This window comes from Sceloporus occidentalis, unplaced genomic scaffold (genome assembly GCF_023333645.1).
Source record: "Sceloporus occidentalis isolate IW3139 unplaced genomic scaffold, rSceOcc1.0.p SCAF_3, whole genome shotgun sequence".
In the NCBI taxonomy this organism is placed as follows: Eukaryota; Metazoa; Chordata; class Lepidosauria; order Squamata; family Phrynosomatidae; genus Sceloporus; species Sceloporus occidentalis.
Window position 1 is genome coordinate 88,563,849 of NW_028316983.1, and position 21,037 is coordinate 88,584,885.

The 21,037-nt window shown below is 40.7% G+C and overlaps 1 protein-coding gene across 2 annotated transcripts in view; it reads left to right on the forward strand.

Moving 5' to 3' along the window:
* The window catches only part of PDE4B (phosphodiesterase 4B), a 330,845-nt gene that overhangs the window by 83,845 nt on the left and 225,963 nt on the right, over nucleotides 1-21,037 (forward strand). The window contains exon 1 of one of the 2 annotated variants that reach the window (XM_089515370.1): nucleotides 13,803-13,883. The exons of the other annotated variant lie outside the window; for it this stretch is intronic. Coding sequence (XP_089371496.1) covers nucleotides 13,816-13,883 — 68 coding nt within the window. The 5' untranslated portion in view covers nucleotides 13,803-13,815. Of the gene's footprint in view, nucleotides 1-13,802; nucleotides 13,884-21,037 lie in introns of those variants that run through there. 2 annotated transcript variants of the gene reach the window in all.

Sequence of the window (21,037 nt, forward strand, 5' to 3'; positions counted from 1 at the left end):
GATGTTATTTAACATCTATATGAAGCCGCTGGGTGAGATAATACGGAGTTATGGTGCTGGGTGTTATCAGTACGCTGATGACACCCAAATCTATTTCTCCGTATCTCGTTCGTCGGCCTCGAATTCCGATGGCATCTCTTCTCTCAATGAAACCAAGAATTGGGTTGCAACCTCCAGTCCTGGATGGGGTCACACTCTCCTCCAGCGACTGTGTTCGCAGTCTGGGGGTGCTCCTTGACTCGTCGCTCCTGATGACAAATCAGGTAAATGCGACGGTCAGGAGTGCCTGTTATCAGCTTTGGCTGATACGCCAGCTGCGCCCTTTTCTGGAAGTAAGGAATCTCGAGACGGTTGTGCACGCGCTGGTAACCTCACGCCTTGACTTCTGTAATGCACTCTACATGGGGCTACCCCTGTGCTTGACTCGGAAATTACAGCTGGTTCAAAACATGGCAGCCAGGCTTGTGTCAGGTACATCTAGGAGGGACCACATTACTCCGGTTTTGAGGTCCCTCCACTGGCTGCCTATCAGCTTCCGGGCCCAGTACAAGGTGTTGGTTATCACCTTTAAAGCCCTAAATGGCTTGGGTCCAAGCTATCTTAGGGACCGCCTCCTCCCGTACAATCCTCCCCGCGCTCTCCGGTCCTCTGGGAGGAACTTACTGCAGCCTCTAAAATCTAGGCTTGCAGCGACCTCCCAGAGGGCGTTCTCTGCTGTCGCCCCCAAACTCTGGAACGACCTGCCAGATGAGATCCGTCAGATAACATCATTAGACAGCTTTAAAAAAGCGGTCAAGACGGATCTCTTCCGGCAGGCCTTTCCAGATTAACCATCCCGGCCCAGGTTCCCTGATTCCCTCATTCCTCCTGTGGCCCCATCTTAGTGATGGTTGAGGATCAACAGAGGGATATCAGGGTTTTTAGTTTTAATTGCTGTTTTTATGCTTGATATTGTGTTTTTAATATGTTATACTATTTAATACTGTCTTAAGGGGGGGAGGGATAAAGGGTTTTTAATTGTCATATTTTATATTTTACTGTTGTTAACCGCCCGGATTGGTTTGCCAGAGGGCGGTATACAAATAAATATTATTATTATTATTATTATTATTATTATTATTTTCCTGTAGCTTGCATCCATTGCTCTGGGTCCTAGTCTCTGGAGCAGCAGAAAACAAGCTTGCTCCCTCCTCAATATGACATCCATTCAAATATTTAAACAGGGCTATCATATCACCTCTTAATCTTCTCTTCTCCAGGCTAAACATCCCCAGCTCCCTAAGTCGTTCCTTGTAGGGCATGGTTTCCAGACCTTTCACCATTCACGCTCCAGTTTCTCAATGTCCTTTTTGAATTGTGGTGCCCAGAACTGGACACAATATTCCAGGTGGGGCCTGTGAGCTTCCCTCCCCGCTTTAATTCTTGTCTGGCTCTTTGCTATGGAATTCTGGGAGTTGTTTGCTTGCTTTTGTGTGGTGCTCCAAACAGAGGAGCTTTTGTGGGTTCCTTCTTGGAGGGAAGGAGGAGAAGGTCCTGGGCATCCCTGCCATCCCTGCCTCCTGCAGGCTGCCAGCACAGGAGCCCCGCTGGACATGACACCAGAGCCCCCCCCCCCCCCCGCAGAAGCAGCCAGACCCTCTCCCTCTTGCTCTCTGCCCTGGCCCCCTGTTTCCCTCTCTTTTTCTCTCTCTTTCCCTCCTTTCCTCTTCTCTCCCTTGTCCCAACTTTCCTCCCTTCCCTCCCTCCTTCTTCCCCCCCCCACACACCTCTTCCCTCACTGCAGTCGCTCGCCTGCCTGCCTCCCTGCCTCCCTGCCTGTCATTCTTTCAGCCAATCAGGAGACGGAGGAATGAGAAAACGGATTTGAGAACGGATAAGAATACCACACAGACCTCTGTTGGAACGTTCTCATCACGTTTCAGCTCTCTGGGAACACATTCAATCTGTACCCTCCTGGAACACATGTAGAACACATTTAGAATGTTCTCAGAACCCGATTGGAACACATACGTGCGGTATTCTTAAATGTGTTCCATTCTCATCACGTTCTGAGAACGTTCTCAGAACGCAGTGCGGTAATCTCCAAACTCTAATCAATCCAAAAAGTAGACAAAAGCTGAGGAAGGGGAGGGAAGTATACAGCCCTGAAGCTAATGTGGATCATTCACTCAAACCACGCCAGTGTGAAACTATGGTTTATAATTAACCAGAATAAAGAACCAATACAGTTGATTGATCTTCCAGATTTGCAATAGATAAATCATGGTTCAGAGCTGCTTGGCTGCTTTTGTTTCAGAAATAACCTCCACTAAGTTCATCGTATCTTCATGATAGAGCAGTGATGGAAAACTCTTCAGAAGAGCAATGGGCCTAACTCTTTGTCCGTTGCTTTTAAGATTCTCTTTTGAAGTACACAGATTTGATTTTTACTACTACTACTAATAATAATAATAAAAAAAACTATAACATTTTCTGTGGCTGGTGGGGTGGAGTGGAAATTCAGTAACCAGAGAGCATGATGCACAAATAGGAGAAAAATTCAAACAACCATTTGTCTTTTGATCTGACTATTACTGAGCTGATTTTTGAAATCAAAAGCCTGTTTTCAATAATGAATTTTTGTGGGGTGCAATTTTAGTCCCCCAGGATGTTAACCCTTTTAAAGGGAAACAAAAATATACTGGTTTGAAAGTTAAACTTGTTAGAGTTCAGTTTACATCAGAACAGCAAAGGTGTGGGTCAGACAATTATTTTACATCTGTCCTCCTAAAGAATAAAGACTTACTCCAAAAAATAACAAACATACAGTTTGTAGTTTAAAAACAAATAATTATAACTTTAATAAATAAATACGTAACAAACTAAATCCTATTATAACTGGTATTAGTATAGCAGGAAGAGGCTGTTAACCTCTCTCAGAAGAGACTGTTACTCCATCTTAGACTGAGAGGAGACAGTTACTGTACTGAGAGGAGACTGTTTAGAAACTTGAGAGAGAGTCTGTTAAACAGCCTCCAAAATTAAGTGACAGGAGTCACATGTATAGATAGAGAGAAATCCCTGTCTATCTAAGGAGGAAAAGGAGAATGCAATACATTGGAGAATGCAATAAAATTTCCAACAATTTATTACAGATTTTGCCAAAGAAAATAGTGCATTTTAAAATAAATCAGTAAGTAAGTAAAGATCTAGAGAATAGAGTCCTTAATTCATAGTTGCATAAACAAATGGCATTAAGCTAGAGCAAATGGTCATTTTCAGCCTTATGTATTATGTATAGTTATTCATGTTTAAATCTTGTGCATTTTTCAGGTGCTAAAAGACAGATTGCCAAAAAGTTAATTCATGCTGTCTGTGATTATCAGAAAGTAATTTTAATGGAAAATATACAGGGAAGTGTTTGGGTTGTCTATAATTAGCTTTCATCTGTTGCTGTCACAGTTTCTAAATATCTTGGATCTTCAGCTCAGCAGGAATATTCCCTACTTATGAAGGCTGCATAAGCTCTGTACAGTTATTGAGCTCTATAGTGACTGTACGCTTTTGTAGATGTACAAACCTGTAGGATTATTTAGAAAATATTGTGGCTTAAAATAAGAAATACATGTTCATTCGTTCCTTCTTTCTTTCTTTCTTTTTTGGAACTTCACCTGATTATTTGTGTATCCTTGTTTGAGTAAGAGCAACTGTTTCTCTGTTAGCACCTCCCCTCAACTCCCCCTTTTAGTGTTTTCAGTATTCTCAATGACAATATGGAATATCATTAGCAGTTGTGGTCTAGATAGTTACCTGAAAACATGAAAACCTCAGGATGCAAGTGGCTAAAAGCAAATCGAGATAATATGTTTAATAATTCTATTATAGATATGTAACCTTAGCTAAAATAAAGTAGGACATCTTGCAATATGTCTAAAACTGGGAGAGCTGCCTCAGCAGTACCAATTAGCAAGAGAATTCAAGGCTGCTAAAAGATTCCAGTGTTGAAATTCAGCCCACAAAATCTTAAAATAGTAGTAACCATATTTAGGGCAGAAGAGGTTTTTAAATAAAATAAAATAAATGGAATCAAAATGTTTTAAGCTGAAACTTTTCTCTCAGTCTAGGACAGTAAAAACATTTTAGAACAGTGCTCATAAGTTTGTACCAAAGGATAGTGCACCCATTCTAGGGATGAAATGGTGCAATTCTTCAAATGTAAACTATTTACAGACACTGACCATGATTGCCAACTGATTTTAAGGCAGAGAAGGCTTAGGTATTTAAGCTTGTAGAAGAGGCTGCGACCCAAAACAGACAGGCAATAGAGTGCAGCTTCTGGCCACTCTGGGGCCTGGTGCTTAGATGACATATGGCCCCAGAGTGGCCAGAAATTATGAGGAGAGTGGAAAAGCCAGCTGCAAAAGGAGCAGATAAAGTCTGCTCTTTGCCAGTGTCCCATTTGGGAATGCAGCAGCAGCCCAGTTTGGGGCTAGGAACGCGCAGTTGCTGTGGTTTCACGCTGACTGGGGTATGAGTGGCATTTGGCTGCTCCTTTTTGCCCTGTCTGTTTGAGGCATTGCCATATTGACCTATTTATAAATTTAAATTAGATCTGGAATAATTAAACTGAAGTCTTGCATCATTTTGCCCTCCCATTCCCCTTGCGGTATAATGTTTTTGCAGTCTTTATAGGAACATCCTGTAGAGGTGGTTTAAAAATACAATAAAACAGTAAACATTTACATTTTTTTTGTTTTTATTGTTTTGTTTTGTTTTTTTTTTTTTTTTTGCCATATTTTGCCCCCCTGGGACATTTTAGACCCAGCAGAAGCCTTTTTCGAAAACAGAAAATGAACATTAAGTGATTTTTGGTGATATCGTGTTGCTAAAAAGGCTTTTCTTGGGCCTAAAATGGCCCAGTGCTTCCTCCAAAACATGTTAAAAATACCCTCCATGTCCTCCAAGAGGGCATTTTGGACATTATTGGGTAAACTTTTTTTCCCCAGTCAGGAAGTGTGATGGGGTTCAGCTCCAAGGTCTTCTGTAAAGTTAATGCAATGTTTCAACCTCACATAGGTGCCCCCCCTACTATATACAGATATTTTAGCAGCCAGATTTGGAGCAACCATTAGCCTGCCTTCTTGTTTCTTGACCATCCTCCAAAGGCATCTGTAGAGAGTATCTATTTCTTTGGGTTATCCCTTACATTACACATGACCGGTATCACTCTTTCTTCAAGGATACTGTTTGTTATCTACAAATGATTTATGTGATTAAAAACAGTGAACACCTAGAAGCTGCTTGGTGACAGGTACAAAAAACAAACAAACCAGAAGCAATTATTGAACATTAGATCCCTAACAGATATGTGCCTGTTAAAGTTGCTATTTCATTTGTCTCCCATTACTAGGCAACGATCTCAAGTGAATTGCCAGGCATGGTCCAGTTAAAAGATAGAAACAACAGTCCAAATGGACAAATCAATATACCCAGCTCTGCTTACATTTTCTCCCCAGTGCTGTACTGGAATCTCCAGTTCTGGAACGTGTGTGTGTGTGTGTGCAAGCAACTCTTCAAAGCTTGCTTTGAATTCATTAGTAAAATATACATCTGTGCACTTCAGAAGAGACTCCCTAAAGCAGCCCACAATCACATCCTGCCAAATGTGATTACCCAGTATGAATAATAGAGCAGACTGTTAAATGTTCTTTGATAAATACTCTCAACCAACTAGATTTAAATGCTGAGGAAGTGGTTGCTGAGAAAACACCAGCTTTGGTTAGTTTATCATTTAAACAGTTATTTAAATATATATCTCACCATTTCTCTCTCTCTACACACACACAACACTACAGCACAGTTGGTTTACTGACACATGCAGAAAAATATATTTGGTACAACAATATTCCAGATGTTTTTGGAGTACAACTTTTACAATCCCTCACCAGTGGATATGTTGTTTCAGTCTATTGGGAGTTGTAAGTCAGAACTTCTAGAGCAAGGGTGAGCAACTGTGGAAGGGTAGGAAATAACATTAGTCCTGCCAGGAGAACCACTGCACCTGCTCCATCATTTTTGCCCCAAATGCCCTCTAAGGGTAAGGGGGCATTTCCACCATGTTTTAGGGCCTCTGTGGGCAACATTAGGACAAACAGAGGCCTTTTTTTTACAAGTCACTTCGTGTTCATTCCATGTTTTAGAAAAAATCTCTCTTGGCCAAACATGATGGGAATGCCCTCCCATAGGCCATGTGGGAGCAAAAATATTTGACCCCTGGAAATGTCTAACATTATGGAAATGGCCTCCATGGTCTCTAGAGGACTCGGAAGAGTATTTTGAGCAATGATATTGACTCCCCCGGGGGAGCATGGCTCTTCCAAATTGCATTGGGGGCTGTATGTGGCCCATGGCTCACCAATAATTTAGAGTTTGAACAATTGTGGACCACCAGATGCTGTTGGACTTCAAGTCATAGTAGCCCTAGCCAGAATTGCTAATGGTTAACAATGCTGGTTTGCACTTCAGCAATATGTGGAGGGCTGCATGATTCCCACTTTGATCTAGAGGACCACACACCTAAATCACAGTAGTAATTAGCATTCAGTAATGCTACTTTTTTAAAAGAAGAAACAGTTAAGGAAATTTTACTAAAACTCAGACAAAGAATACAGGAAAAACTGAAGTTACCATTATTTAAATGAAAACTGAGGTCATGGTATTGGTGTTGAGTAGACCACTGCTTTAGGAGAACTATACTCCGGATCTAAAATGCCCTTTACCATCTATCGAGGTGGCATTAAGACGAAGTGAACGACAGATAAATGCCATGAGATTCTGATGGAGATCTTGAGAGAAACATAGACTCTTCAAAGGTGGCTGAGACACCTCAATACATGCCAGGGAAGTTCACAAGCTTCATTGGATAGTTCCTAGCATTTTCATAGAATGTTTATGCTTCTGCTTGATGAGGCTGAGCTGGCTATGGATATTGTCAGCATTTACAACCTTAGAAATAAAGCCATTTATGGAAGATAATTGAGCAGGCAACATGAAATGATGTGGGAAGATTGGTTGCAGGCCAGAGAAGGAGGGACCCAGAGCCCTTTTGCTAAAGGATTTCCTGCATGACATCAGTCATGCAGCATCTCTTTCTGTTCCAAGGAGCACATAGAAAAGAAAGTGTTTGTGAACAATGAAGGATACTATCCTTGGTGTTACAGCTTACTTCAGAATGTGCTATAAATACCTGTTATTATGCATATGAGAAATCTATCTTAACTTGATTAGAGTCAGCATGGCACATTATAAACTTTTACTACACTATTGTATTGAAACCAATGGGAATTATAGTCCAATCCCCCCAATCAGCTTCCATTCAAGTCACTAGGAAAAAACATTCTGATGAATACTTGTAAGTGCAGATGGTCTCTTCCAACCATAAGAAACTGTTAAGGATTCAAGCAAGGATGAGCAACGTGTGGACATGGCACTGCAACTCCTGTTTGCTCCAGTCAGCATCACTAATGATGAAGAATGGAGGGAACTCCACCACAACAGCTGGAACACCACAAGTTGCCTATCCAAGGCCTAGAACCAGAGGCTCATTGATCTATGCACAGTTGTCCCAAGTGGTTAATTTCAAGAACCTGAACACTGGTATTCTTTGGCACTGAAATATGGCTATTCTGCAGTCAGATGGAAGTACAACTATAAAATTAGAACACTGGTTTCTTAACAGCACTAATACAATGCCATATTCCTCATTACAATCATGTAATGTTTGTCTTCACTCATTCTCATTTCTGATAAACAAGATTGTAAGTACAGTGGGCCCTTCTCTTCCGGACCCCCCCCCCCCCCGGCATAAGAGAAAATATGTGTAAGCTCAAGCCCCATAAGATACAATGGGGCTCATGCCTTGTGGCGTGCCATGGAGCGCGCACCACGGGCGCACGCCCCATTACTCCAGGGCACAGGAGGCGCTTTCTGTCGCGGCTTCCAGCATATGCTGGAAGATACATATGGAGCACCTGTGTATGATGTGGGCACACTGTACAGTTGGCCCTTCTTATACACTGATTTTTTATACACAGATTCAAGCATCGACGGTTTGAAAATGTTAAAAAAGTATAAATTTCAAATATCAAACTTAGATTTTCCAATTTTTATGAGGTACACCATTTTGCTATGTTATTATATTTAATGGGACTTGAGCATCCACAGTTTTTGTTATCCATGGGGGATCTTGGAACCAAACCCCAGTGTATAACAAGAGTCCGCTGTATGTTTATTCTGAATTAAGTCCCATTTTGTTAACTGGAATTAGTATAATCCTAACAGAACAAAAAAGACCAAAGCTGGGTTTAGCCAACACTAGTCCAGCCAGGGACATAGCTAGGATTTTGGGAAGGGGGGGGGGTCCAGACTAAGTGCCACCATTATAATGGGGCTTGGGTGCGGCAGCGCAGCAGCACACACCATTCATTTTTCTAATGGAAGGGGGGGTCCGGATCCCAAGAACCCCCCCCCCCCTTGGCTCCTTCCCTGGTCCAGCTTAAACAGTACTAAATCCAAACTCTTCCCTGCCATCCCCATCTTTGTGCCCATATTGTGGCTGATGTCACTGGCTGAAGATGATTTGGATCTTAAGGAACCCAAATTCTTCCTCAGCCTGCCCATTACCAACTGGAAGTATCTGGTAGCATTCTCTGAAGATGCCAGCCACAGATGCTGGTGAAACATCAGGAAGAAACTCTTCTAGAACATGGCCACACAGCCCCAAAAACCCACAAAAAACTATGGATGCCAGCCATGAAAGCCTTTGACTTCACATAAGAGCAAACCATATTAAAATAAACCAGTGGGGTATAATTAAGTGCAAACAAATGCATTTTAAAAACAGTTTAGTATAATGTGTTTAAAATTCACAACAAAATAGATATGACTAGAACAGATAAAACATTTGGTCTATATACAGCACACCCGCGTTTTACGCAGGCACGCCAGATGCGGCTTTCAACATACACGGAAAGCCAGGCCACAAGAGCCCATCACACACCCCGGAAGAATTAATGGGGTGTGCGCCTGTGGTGCACATGCCGCTACACCACCGCATGCCATGGGCACGAGACCCATTACTTCATATGGGGCTTCAGCTTACGCTGATTTCCACTTATGTGGAACAGATCCCCGCGTAAGGGGAGGGCACACTGTATATGTTATAAAATATAAAGGATACATATAGACGGTATATTAAAATATATATTAAAATGTGAAGCCAAAGTAAGCAGAGCTTTGATATTCTTCCTCCTCCTTAGGCTATGATTCCCATTTAGCACCTCATATAATTTGGACCAGAAAGGCCATCCTTAAATTATGTAATAATAAAATAAAGCTGCTATTATTTGTTGTAAAAACTTTTTAAAGCAGATGCAGTAAATTACTATATAATAAATGCCCTTGGCTTTTTTAGCTACTACAGCCATAATTTTTTATTTTTTATTTAAAATGATTTTGTCTATAGAAATCGATTGACCATGTAGATCCATATGAATAAATTATTCACCAAATTTAGAAGGGTAACTATCATATAATCTCCTCACAGTTATTTTGATAGTAGATAATCAATTATTTTTGTTTTCCTAAATCCTTCCAGAAACACAGTTCAAAGTTTTATCCTTAGCATTTGTATGTACTATATGATATGCTTGAATATAATGTTTATATGATTTGCTGGAAAATAAATGTTTCTAACTAGATATAAGGTAATTTTTCTAAACATTTTATTACTTTATGCTGGCTGTATGCCGTAATAAATTCATTCATTCATAATAAAATAAAAAGGCTGTTAAAATCAGTTTGATCAGGCATAGCAGACAAGTGAGAAAACATTGGGAATATAGTCATTTGAAAATGATGTAATATGGATAGTTCACAAAAAGTGAAGAGACAAAGGAGGATGGTAATTGTAAGCAAAATAGCTAATGTGAAAGCAGTCTAAAACTATAGGTTAGAAAGTTTCATGGGATGTGATGGGTTCTTACTAGGTCTGAAACTTATTGGTTACACCTTTCTGGAAAGACTATGAAAGTTTCTGGGCTAAGTTAAGAATTTCCTGCGACATTAGCTCTCAAATGTAATTCATTGTCTACAAGAATTAAGATCAAACTAGACGAAAACATTCAGCATGCATTTAGTAGACATGCTCTCTCAAGAAGTGATAAACTGTTAATAATAAACCAATTGTTCTCAACTGTGTATTCTGCATTAAGTATATTTTGTCTTGTAATCGGTTGTTAGAAGGTAAACAGAGGTTTTAATTTAGTAGCCTGATTGTTGAAGCACATTATACCTGAGGTAACTCCTTTGTGAAAGGTAAAACCTGTTAATGCTCTACATCGGGCAACCCTTGTGCCATGTCCGGAAGCTTCAACTGATACAAAACATGGCAGCCAGACTGGTCTCCAGAAAATCTAGGTTTGACCGAATTACACCTATTCTAAAGTCATTACACTGGCTGCCTGTTAGCTTCCGGGCTCAGTACAAGGTGTTGGTTATTACCTACAAAGCCCTACATGGCCTGGGTCCAGTCTACTTGAAGGAATGCCTCCTCCCATATAATCCTTCCTGTACATTCTGTTCCTCCAGGAAAAATTTTTTACATCCAAAAAAGACCAGATTGGTGATGACCTCCCGGAGGTCTTTTTCTGCTACGACTCTTAAAGCTTGGAATGACCTGACGGAAGAGATTCGCCAATTATCCTCATTGGAGGCTTCTTAAAAAGCGACAAAAACCCTTCTCTTCCAGCAGGTCTTCCGTGAGTGATAACCGCCCAGAACCAATTCTATCCATCTTTCCTACTATATCTCCTCGTCATTCGCGGATTGTAAAATAATCTTGTAATGTTGTATTGTATTGTGATATATTTTAATCATATTTTATGTTAATTTTATAGTTTGGGAGGGAGGGTTAGCTCAGGGTTTTGTGGGTTTTATTGTTTTCATATTGTGTATCATAAACTCTGTTACCCGCCTCGATCCCCAAACAGAAGAGGTGGGATATAAATAAATATTTTATTATTATTATTATTATTATTAGTTGGAAAACGAAAATAAATGTGGAACTGGAGGATTGGCATAAAGAAGTTTGGCAAATAGCGATTAATTATAAATTAATATGTAAATTGAAAATGAAAAAAGGATTATGGAAAAGAAATGATTTTGATGAAATATGGAAAAAAATTATTCAAAAAGCATTAAGAAAAGAAGATGGAAAATTATCTTCACAAGATAAATTAAAATTTTGGTTGGAGTATATGGATGGGAATGGCTCCAGGGAAGGGGTGCCCTGAGGTGATATTTAGTATAAAATAAGTAAAGTGTAAAAACATGTATTTGTATGAAGAATGTGTTATAATTTGTATTGTAAAATTTAAAAATACTAATAAAAAACAAACAGATGGCTACTGGAACACACAAAAGAATTCCAGAGAAAAATCTGGATGGCTCTCGAGGACATGGGCATGCCAATGCATTTGATAGCCCTAATGAGATATCTGTACTCAGGACAGGAGGCTACCATCAGAACAGAATTCAAAGAAACAGATCGGTACCCAGTTGGCAAAGGGGTACACACTGGTAACAAATACTAAGGAAGGTCAAAAAAGAAAGTGTAAAGGCAGTCTTAATGTTGAACATAAAGAACACAAAAATAATGACCAGAGAAGAAATACATAAATTCGACCGATACAATGAAGAAATTGAAATAGTTAGTGAAAGATTTCCCATATCTAGTATCAAACATTTACCATAATGGACACTGCAGCCAAGAAATAAGAAGAATATTAGGAATGGGAAGAGTAGTTATGAAAGGACTAGACAAGATCCTAAAGATTGAAGATATACAACTGAGCACTAAACTAAGAATCATCCAAGCCATTGTATTCTCCATCACCATCTACGGATACAAGAGGTGGATAGCAAAAACAGCAGAAAAAGAAAATTAACTCGTTTGAGATGTGGTGCTGGAGAAGAATTCTGAAGATCCCATGGACAGCTAAAACAACAAACAAACAAACAAACAAACAAATGGGTCCTAGAACAGATCAAGCCTGAAAACTCCTTGGATGCCAAGATGATCAAATTTAGATGATAGTACTTTGGCACGTAATGAGAAGGCATGGATCACTAGAAAAGACAATAATACTAGGAAAGGTAGAGGGCACTAGAAAGAGAGGAAGACGAAGACCACAAGCTAGATGGATGGACTCAAACAGGGAGATCACAGGCATGGGTTTGTAGGAACAGCACAGAACAATGGACGATGGGGATCATGGAGATGTCTTATCCACAAGGTTGCCATGAATTGGGGGAGACTTCAAGGGCAATTAACAACAAAGAACAACAAACTGATTTAGTTGGTCTCCTCTAGCTCCTAAAGGTAGGCTTAACTGGAATAGTCTAGCTGCTGACTTCTTCTATCAGGAAACAGGATAAATAATGCTTATGGTTCATTAAAAATTCTGATTGTCATAACAGAGGGTAGAACAAATGTCTTTTATAGTCGCAATCCAATTTGAAATTCATATTTTCTGAATCAACTTGTTAACAACTGCTCCCTAATAGAGTGATGTATCTTGATAGCTATTTAACTAGAACTGTCCAGCTTTCAGAAGCCCTAAAAAGTGTGTGTGAAATTTGTTGCACAAACAATATCATTTAATCGACTTGAAAACCCCAATTCTATGATGTTGTAATGCATGCTATGGGAAATAGTAATTGGAGGAGTTCTAATAGATATATCATTTCTTCCATCTGAGCAATCAAGTCTTATTTTTCAGTGAATCACACAATTTATAACTATTCATGTGCTACAGCTTCTGGTTTCCCTACCATCTTCAAAATGTCAAGCAAAAGATGATGAAGGTCTTCAAAATCTGCTGCCTGTTTTTTTTTTTAAAAGAGCTTTTTGGAGGCTAGCTTCTGGAAGCATTCAGCTGTGAAACAGCAGATGTTGCAAACAAGCTGTAGGAAGGGAAGAGTGGGAGAATTCTTTCTTTCTCACACAACATAAGAAAACAGGTACTGCCTGTTCTACAAATAGCCCTCCTCCATCAGACAAAATCTATTTGCATGAAGAGAATGTTGTTCACGGTTATTTTTCCCCTTTTCAGTAACAATTATCTTTCTTATTCTGAATTAATTTTTTCTAGGAAATCTTTGAGGTGGATTAAAATTGCAGTCTTGCTCTACACTGTTTGCTCTTGCCAACAAAGCTTTCTTTTTTTTTAAAATGAAAACATAGATTCCTCTCTTCCTCTGTAACGAAGTGTGGTTAATGTTTTGGAAAATTGTTCAATCTGCTTGTTGTGTGATGGTCAAAATTTGAAAGTCCTTGTAGGATGCTTTACCACTCTTTGCCAGTAGCAATGAAGTGAACAGGCTGAAGTCAATTCCACATATTTTTGTTAAGATTATCCCAAAATTGCCATAGGTCACTACATAATTTTAAAGAAAGTGGGTAGATGAAAAGGTTAAATTGGTTTCGCCTGTTGTGACCCCCTTGGCTCACTACCTATGGTAACTTTGCTCTCTGGCTCACCAGTGTTAGTGGGTAGCAGCTGCAATTGTGTGGTAGAATTTGCAGTATTACTCCTGATCCTTGTAATTAGTACTGCCAACAGCTAGTATTCTGTATTGTTAGGCTACATTGTTCTGCTGAAATGGATTGTAACATATTTCTTTTTTTAATTGTATCTGATGTCCTTCAAACCTGAGAAAAATTCACTTCTTTATTTTCTTTTTCATATATACTTCAGTGCCAAGCAAATCCTACACATGGACACTTTTGGACTCTTGTCTCCATCACCTACATTTCCACCATCATTTTTGGTTTTTGTTCAACAGTAAGCCTGCCTTTGCACTTTCTTCTTTAATTTTTTTTTTTAGTAATTGTTCCAAGTCTTGGTTGTTTTCTTCTAGCAGTATGGTGTTGTCTGTGTGTCTTAGACTGTTGATATTTCTTCCTCCAGTGTTCACTCCCCCTTCCGCTGATTCTAAATCTGCTCTGCATATGATCTTTTCTACATACATGATAGAATACAATCTGACTCCCTTTCCAATTGGGAACTCTTCTGTTGTAATGGTAGTGTCTTGTACTGAAGAGAGGTTACAAATCAGGACAATCAAATGTGATAGTATACTCATTTCTTTAAGAGGAAGCCACAGCTTTCATTGTCTCTACAAAGAATTTGCTGTAGTTTAGAAAGCATATGCTGATTTTCTTCTAGAATTCCCTGCTGTGCTCCATTATCCAGATTATTTTTGCAATGTGATCTCTGGTGCCTCTTCCTTTCCTGAACTCAGCTTGCACCTATGGAACTTCCCTGTTCATATATAGTATGAATCTTGGTTGCAGAATTTTGAGCATACCTTTGCTTATATGTGAAATTAATACAAAGATCTTGTAATTACTATGTTCCTGTTGAAACAGCTTCACTGGCTGCCAGTTTGTTTCTGGGCACATTTCAAAGTGCTGGTTATGATCATAAAGGCCTATATAGATCAGGTACAGACTATCTGCCAGGCCGTATCTCCTTGTATGAGTGGGCCCAGGCTCTGAGATCAACAGAAGAGATCCTTGTCTCAGTCCCACCACAATCATAAGCATGTGAGAGAGAGCTTTCTTGATGGTTGACCCTGGACTCTGGAAGTTTCTTCTGAGAATGGTCCGCTCCTTGTTGTCCTTCCATTGGCAAGCTCAAACCTTTCTATTCGGACAGACTTTAAAACATAAATAATAGTCTAGGGAGTGCTGTGTTATTTTCACTATTTTAAGAACTTTTTATCTTTTTAATTGCATTTTATTCTTTTAACTTGAGAGTGATTTGTTCTTAATGGTTTAATTCTATTTTAATGTTCACTTTTTGTATATTTTTAATTGAATTGTTCTTTTAAATTGTAGCCACTTTGAGTTCCAATCTTGGGGGGAGGAGAAGCAGGGTGCAAATAAATATATAATGATAATAATAATCGTTATGATAATAATATCTCCAAGAGAGGCCTAACATGTCCTGAGTTCCCTATGAACACCCAGACACTGGAAGCTGGTCTTCCCTCTCAGAATTGGCTGTAAGCAATTGCTTTTATTAAAATTTGATGCAACTTTATACGTTGAGAAACATCAGTTGAATGTAATTTCCCCAAGCTTTCCATGTTGGTTTTTCCATGGGGGTGGAAAACCTACTGCCAGTTTATCTGTAATTTGTTTCAAATCACCCTTGTAGTTAACAAGTTGACAGGGTTAGCATTATCTTTTAGCTTGTAAAGTACATCGTGCTATGAAGATATAGCATCTGCTATATGAACTTTTCTTTTTGTTCTTTTCTTTTGACTCATTGTTGCTAATCCTTTTTAGATGGTACAATGACCTAAGTGAAAGAGAGAAGGGCTTTGTAACTAATTTTATCTAAATTATGTGCTTTCATGGAAAGTACCTTCTGAGAGAAGCACCTAATTATTCTGTCATTTGTATTGTAAAGTAGTATCTGGTGCCACCCATGTTGCTGGATACACTCTAGACCTAGTTTTCTGTGCAGGGCAGGATGTTCATGATCTGGATATGGCAAGGTCTCAGTAGTTCTGTTGTCATGGACAGATCATTATCTAGTGGGTTTTTAACTCACTGGAACTCAAAGCCTCTGCAGGGGCGGGGGCAATTAAGATGGTCTGCCCCAGCAGGCTTATGGTTCCGGATGGATTCCTGATGGCTCCTGGGGAGTTCCCTATTGCCTTTGCAGGTGATCCTGTCAAAGCCTTGGCTGATTATTGGAACAGAGAAATGGCCAGGACTGTGGACAAGTCTGAAGCCAGATTGAAATAGATCAAGATTATCTGTTTCATCCAAGATCCCTGCAGCTAGGAGGCCACCACACGTTGCAACACTTTGCCCAAAAGGGGGATATTTGAGACTGGTCAATAGTTCTTCTCCAACCTGGTGGGTTTTAGGAAAGATTTTTTTTTTCATTTGTGGCATCACCACAGCTTCTTTTAATAATAGGTTTATTTATTTTAGACAAACTGGAAACCTGCCTTGCTGTAGTGAGGCATTCATTACTTCCCTTTCCCAGTCAACCAGTCCCCCTCTGGCTGCTTTCAACAGCTAAGATGGGGATGGGTCTAGTATACATGTGATGGCTCTCACCTCTCCAAAGATTCTGTCCACATCCTCAGGCTGCACAAATTGAAACATATCCAATAACACTGGGCAAGAAGATTCCAAGGTTACATCCACCAGACCTGTTTCAGTTACAGCATCCAAGTCATAGCGAAGTGATTTTATCTGCAAAGTGCTGTGCAAACTCTTCACAGCGGCCTTCCGAGTGGTTTATATAATGCTATTGAGGGGAGGAATGTAAAAAGCCCATGACCACATGGAATAACTCTGCTGGATGACACTGTGTGGATGCAATGATGGCTGCGAAGAAGGATTTCTTAGCTGCCACCACTGTCACAGCATAGACTTTCCAATGAGCTCTAGCCTGTGTTTGGTCGGACTCACTCTGAGTCTTCCGCCATCATCACTCTAGTCTCCATCCCACTCGTTTCATCACCATCAGCTGCCTTGTAAACCAGGGTGATCTCTTGGTTCCACTTCATGGGAGGGGACGCTTAGGAGCAACTGTTTTTTTCTTCTACAAAACAAAGTGGGAAATTGGGAGCTTCAGACTTGGCTGTGGAACAGAGACAGCTTTGGTTGCCTTGGTGGATGACCTATGCAGGGAACTGGACAGAGGGAGTGTGTCCCTGTTGGTCCTGCTGGATCTCTCAGCCCTTTCGGTACCATCAACCATGGTATCTGTCTGGAACGCTTTTCTGGGATGGGACTTGGAGGTGCTGTTATGCAGTGGTTTCAGTCTTTCTTGGAGGGCTGAACTCAGAAGGTGGTTTTGGGGGACACCTGTTTGACTCCTTGACCATTACACTCTTCATGAAATCTCAGGCTCACAGCTTGGGTGTGCTCCTGGACTCCACTCTAAGCCTGGATGCCCAGGTTTCAGCAGTGGTCAGGAGTGCATTTGCACAGTTAAAACTTGTCCACCAGCTGCGCCCATTTCTTGAGATGCCAGATCTGGCTAGCGTGATGTATGCCTTGGACTACTGTAACACTCTCTACATGGGGCTGCCCTTGGAAACTGTTTGGAAACTGCAATGGGTGTAAAATGCTGTGACCAGAGTGTTGACTGGAGCAGGCTACAGGGACCATGTCACTCCCTTGCTTAAACAACTACCTTGACTACCAGTCCATTTCCAGGCAGAATTCAGAGTGCTGGTTTTGACCTTTAAAGCCCTAAACAGCTTGGGTCTAGACTATCTGAAGGACTGCATCTCTGTATACAAACCAGCTTGAGCATTGAGATTGGCAGGAGAAGACTCGGGAGAGAGCCTTCTCCATGGCTGCTCCCAGATTATGGAACTCCCTGCCATGCAAGGTCAGGTTGGCCCCCTCCCTGCTCTCCTTCCACCAGCACCTGAAGACATTTTTATTTAGGCAGGCATACAATGGCTAGATTTTATTTGAGTGCTGTTTTAATGTTTAATATTTTAATCTTTTATGATTAGTGTTGTTTTGAATTAGGCTATTTTTAATCTACATTTTAGTTGTTAGTGGTGTTTATTTTTAACTTTTGTACATCTGATAGTCCTAATGAGGAATCTTTACTCAGGACAGGAGGCCACTGTCAGGACAGAACATGGAGAAACAGGATGGCTCCCAATTGGCAAAGAGGTCAAACAAAGCAGCATCCTCTCACCCTGTCTGTTCAACCTGTATGCAGAACATATTGTAAGAAAAGTGGGATTGGACACAGAAGAAGGAGGAATGGAAATAGGAAAATAAATTTACACAGATTCAACCCAGATAATGAGGAAATAGAAATAGTAAAAGAATTTTCATACCTGGGATCAAATATTGATCAGAGTGGGGACTGCAGTCAAGAAATCATAAGAAGATTAAGAATGGGGAGGGCAGCTATGAGAGAACTAGAAAATGTCCTAAAATGTAAAGACATACATCTGAGCACGAAAGTTAGAATCATACAAGTCATTGTATTCTCTATTACCATATATAGATATGAGAGCTGGACAGTTAATCAAGTGGATAGGAAGATAATTAATTCATTTGAGATGTGGTGCTGGAGAAGAGTGCTGAGGCTACCATCGACAGCCAAGAAGTCAAACAAATGGGTGGTAGAACAGATCAAACCAGAAATCTCTCTGGAAGCCAAGATGACTAGACTGAGGCTGTTGTATTTTGGCCACTGGAAAACATAATAATGCCAGGAAACGTGGAGGGAAGCAGAAAGAGAGGAAGACCACTTGCTAGATGGATAGACTCTATTAAGGAGGTCATGGGTATGAATTTGCAGGACCTGGTTTGCTGCAAAGTTTCCTGGAAACTCCACAGCAAACTCTGTTGTTTACACAAACCCACTGCTTGTCTTGCTGGCCCTTGCTCCAACACAGAAGAGCTCCCCATCTTCACGTCTGATGTGGAAACAGGGTGTCTACCCATGTGGGTGCAGCTAAACACCCCGTTTCTGTGTCAGACGTGGCAATGGGGAGCTTCTCAGTCAGAACAACAGCACAGCAATGTAAGGAGCATGCCCCTGTCCCAGTCCTGGGTAGATGTGGGGATGAGTGTGTAAATACCAGTCTGTCCCTGCCCCAATCCAGGTGAGTACCATGGCCAGAATAGCATGAGCTCAGCCCATGCTATCCTGGCCCACCTGCTCAGCCCCTAAGGTTCCATAAACTGGGTGTGGTGACCAAGGGAAGCAGAAACTCATCAGGGATGAATATGCCATCCCTCCTGAGTCAGTTGGCCCTATGTGCTTTTATATACTCCAGAATCAGCTCCATTTGAATGTCACTGCCCTTGTATTGGTCTTATAAGGCATTGTCCAAAAGGTCTTGCTGCAGTCACACAAGTTGACATGCTGTCTGGAAAAACTGGAATAACATTCTTTTTGTTTTTCTTAAAGCCTCAAACATTATCATAGTGTGAGGGGGTAATTTATTTTCTATAATCTTCTTCTTAGTACCAAGAATGCTTTGCCCCAAAAGATATTGTGTTGTTAAAAAAATCAATACAAAATTAATTATTCTTTGTTTGTTCCCCAAAGCCAGGCCTCCCCCTGCTTCTTGTCCTTGTCAATTGCATGAGATTGACCTTTCCCAGCTTTATGGATTCTTTCTCTATCAATAGTTAGCGTGTTGACAAAATCTGTGTTATTTGTATCTTCTGGCAAAAATATATGCACAAGGTTATGAAGTCCAGAGGGGAATTTGGGGCAAATCATCCATGTAGACAAGGCCAGAGTTTTACAGCCATCCACTCTTGGGCTGCTTTTATTTAGTAAAGGGATTTTTCTGTGCATGTATACATGTGTGTTGTATTAGCATACTAGCATAAGGCACCTTTGATCAGTATTGTACCACAGTGTCTTGGTCATTGTCTTTTCAAAGAGAGGTCAGCACTTTAGGTGTGTGTGAGGGTGTGGAACAATATTGGTCAGAGACTTAGAGTGCCTCCAACTGTTATTTCATAACCAGATACCCTATCAGCACCCTGTCCCCATCAGGTGCAGTCGGTTATTTGGGATGGCTACATGGGCATATGTTGGGCAACCAAACACTTACATACCTTTCTGTTGGTTTCTGTCTGGAGACAAGTCTCAAACTGACATACAGAGGTAGGAAGTTGCATTCCCAAGACGATTGGAAAAAGGGGATCCCCACCCATCGCCTTGTTTCTCCAAAGGTCCGATTGGGGTAAAACATGACACTGATTAAAATTTTTAAATCTTCGTTGGAGATTACCATTACAAAGACTGAGGGTTGGCAAGGAGGATTCAGCTTGGTTTTCTGCTGCCCCAGAGGTTTAGGACCAGGCTTGATAGTTTTAAGTTATAGAAGAGCATATTTTGATTGAAAATTAGAAGGAACTTCTTGATGGTAAGAGTGCTTCAGCAATGGAACCAATTACCTAGAGATATGCCTGCTTTGGATGTCTTCTATAAGAGTCAGGAAAGCTACCTGCTGGGGATGCTGTACCTGGAGTTCCTCTATTGAGCAGGGGGTTGGTCTGGATGACCTATGGGTTCCCTTCCAAATCTAGGATCCTATAATTCTTTTATGTTGTGGGGAGTTTCCTCCATTCACTTTGCACATCTTTTAGGGATCACAGAGATTTTTATAGAATCATAGAATGTTAGAGTAGGAATGGCCCACAGGGCTCATCTACTCCAACATCCTGCCATCTAAGAATATACAACTGTCCCTTTATTTTCGTGGACTTGAAGTCTGTGTCCCTCGCCTGTTTGTGGTCCGCAAATGGAGGAGGGCAAAATGGGGTGCACTGCCATTCAAACCAATGGGGCTTGAATATAGGCAAATTTCTGTTTTCATCGGGGGTGGTGGTGGTGGTCCAGAACAGATCTCCCAAGAAAACAGAGGGGTGACTGTACAACCACAATACCCATGAAAGATACCTGCCCTGCCTCTGTTTAAAGATCTTGAAAGATGAAGAGTCCACTACCAACCGAGACAGTCTATTCCAATGTTGAACAGTTCTTACAGTAAAAAAAATTTTTTTTAAATAGGTAGAATCTCTTGTCTTAAATTTTAAAGCCACTGGTTTGTGTTCTAGTCTCTAGAATAGCAAAAAACAAGCTTGCTCCATCGTCTACATGACATGACTTCAAATACTGAAAGATAGCTCTCAGACTTCTGTTCTCCAAGCTAAACATACCCAGTTCCAGCTCCCTCAGTTGTTCTTCATAGGGCTTGCTTTCTAGACTTTTGATCATGGTTTCCCTTCTCTGGACACATTCCACCATGTTGATATCCTTCATGAACTGTGGTACACAGGTCAGGTCTGATTAAAGCAGAACAGAAGCACAGTTCAGACTGCCCTTTTCACTCCAGATTGGGGCCAGGGCAGCCTCACCGCCAGCCCTGCAGCCCCAATCGAGAGCTTTTCTGGGCCACAAAGAAGCAG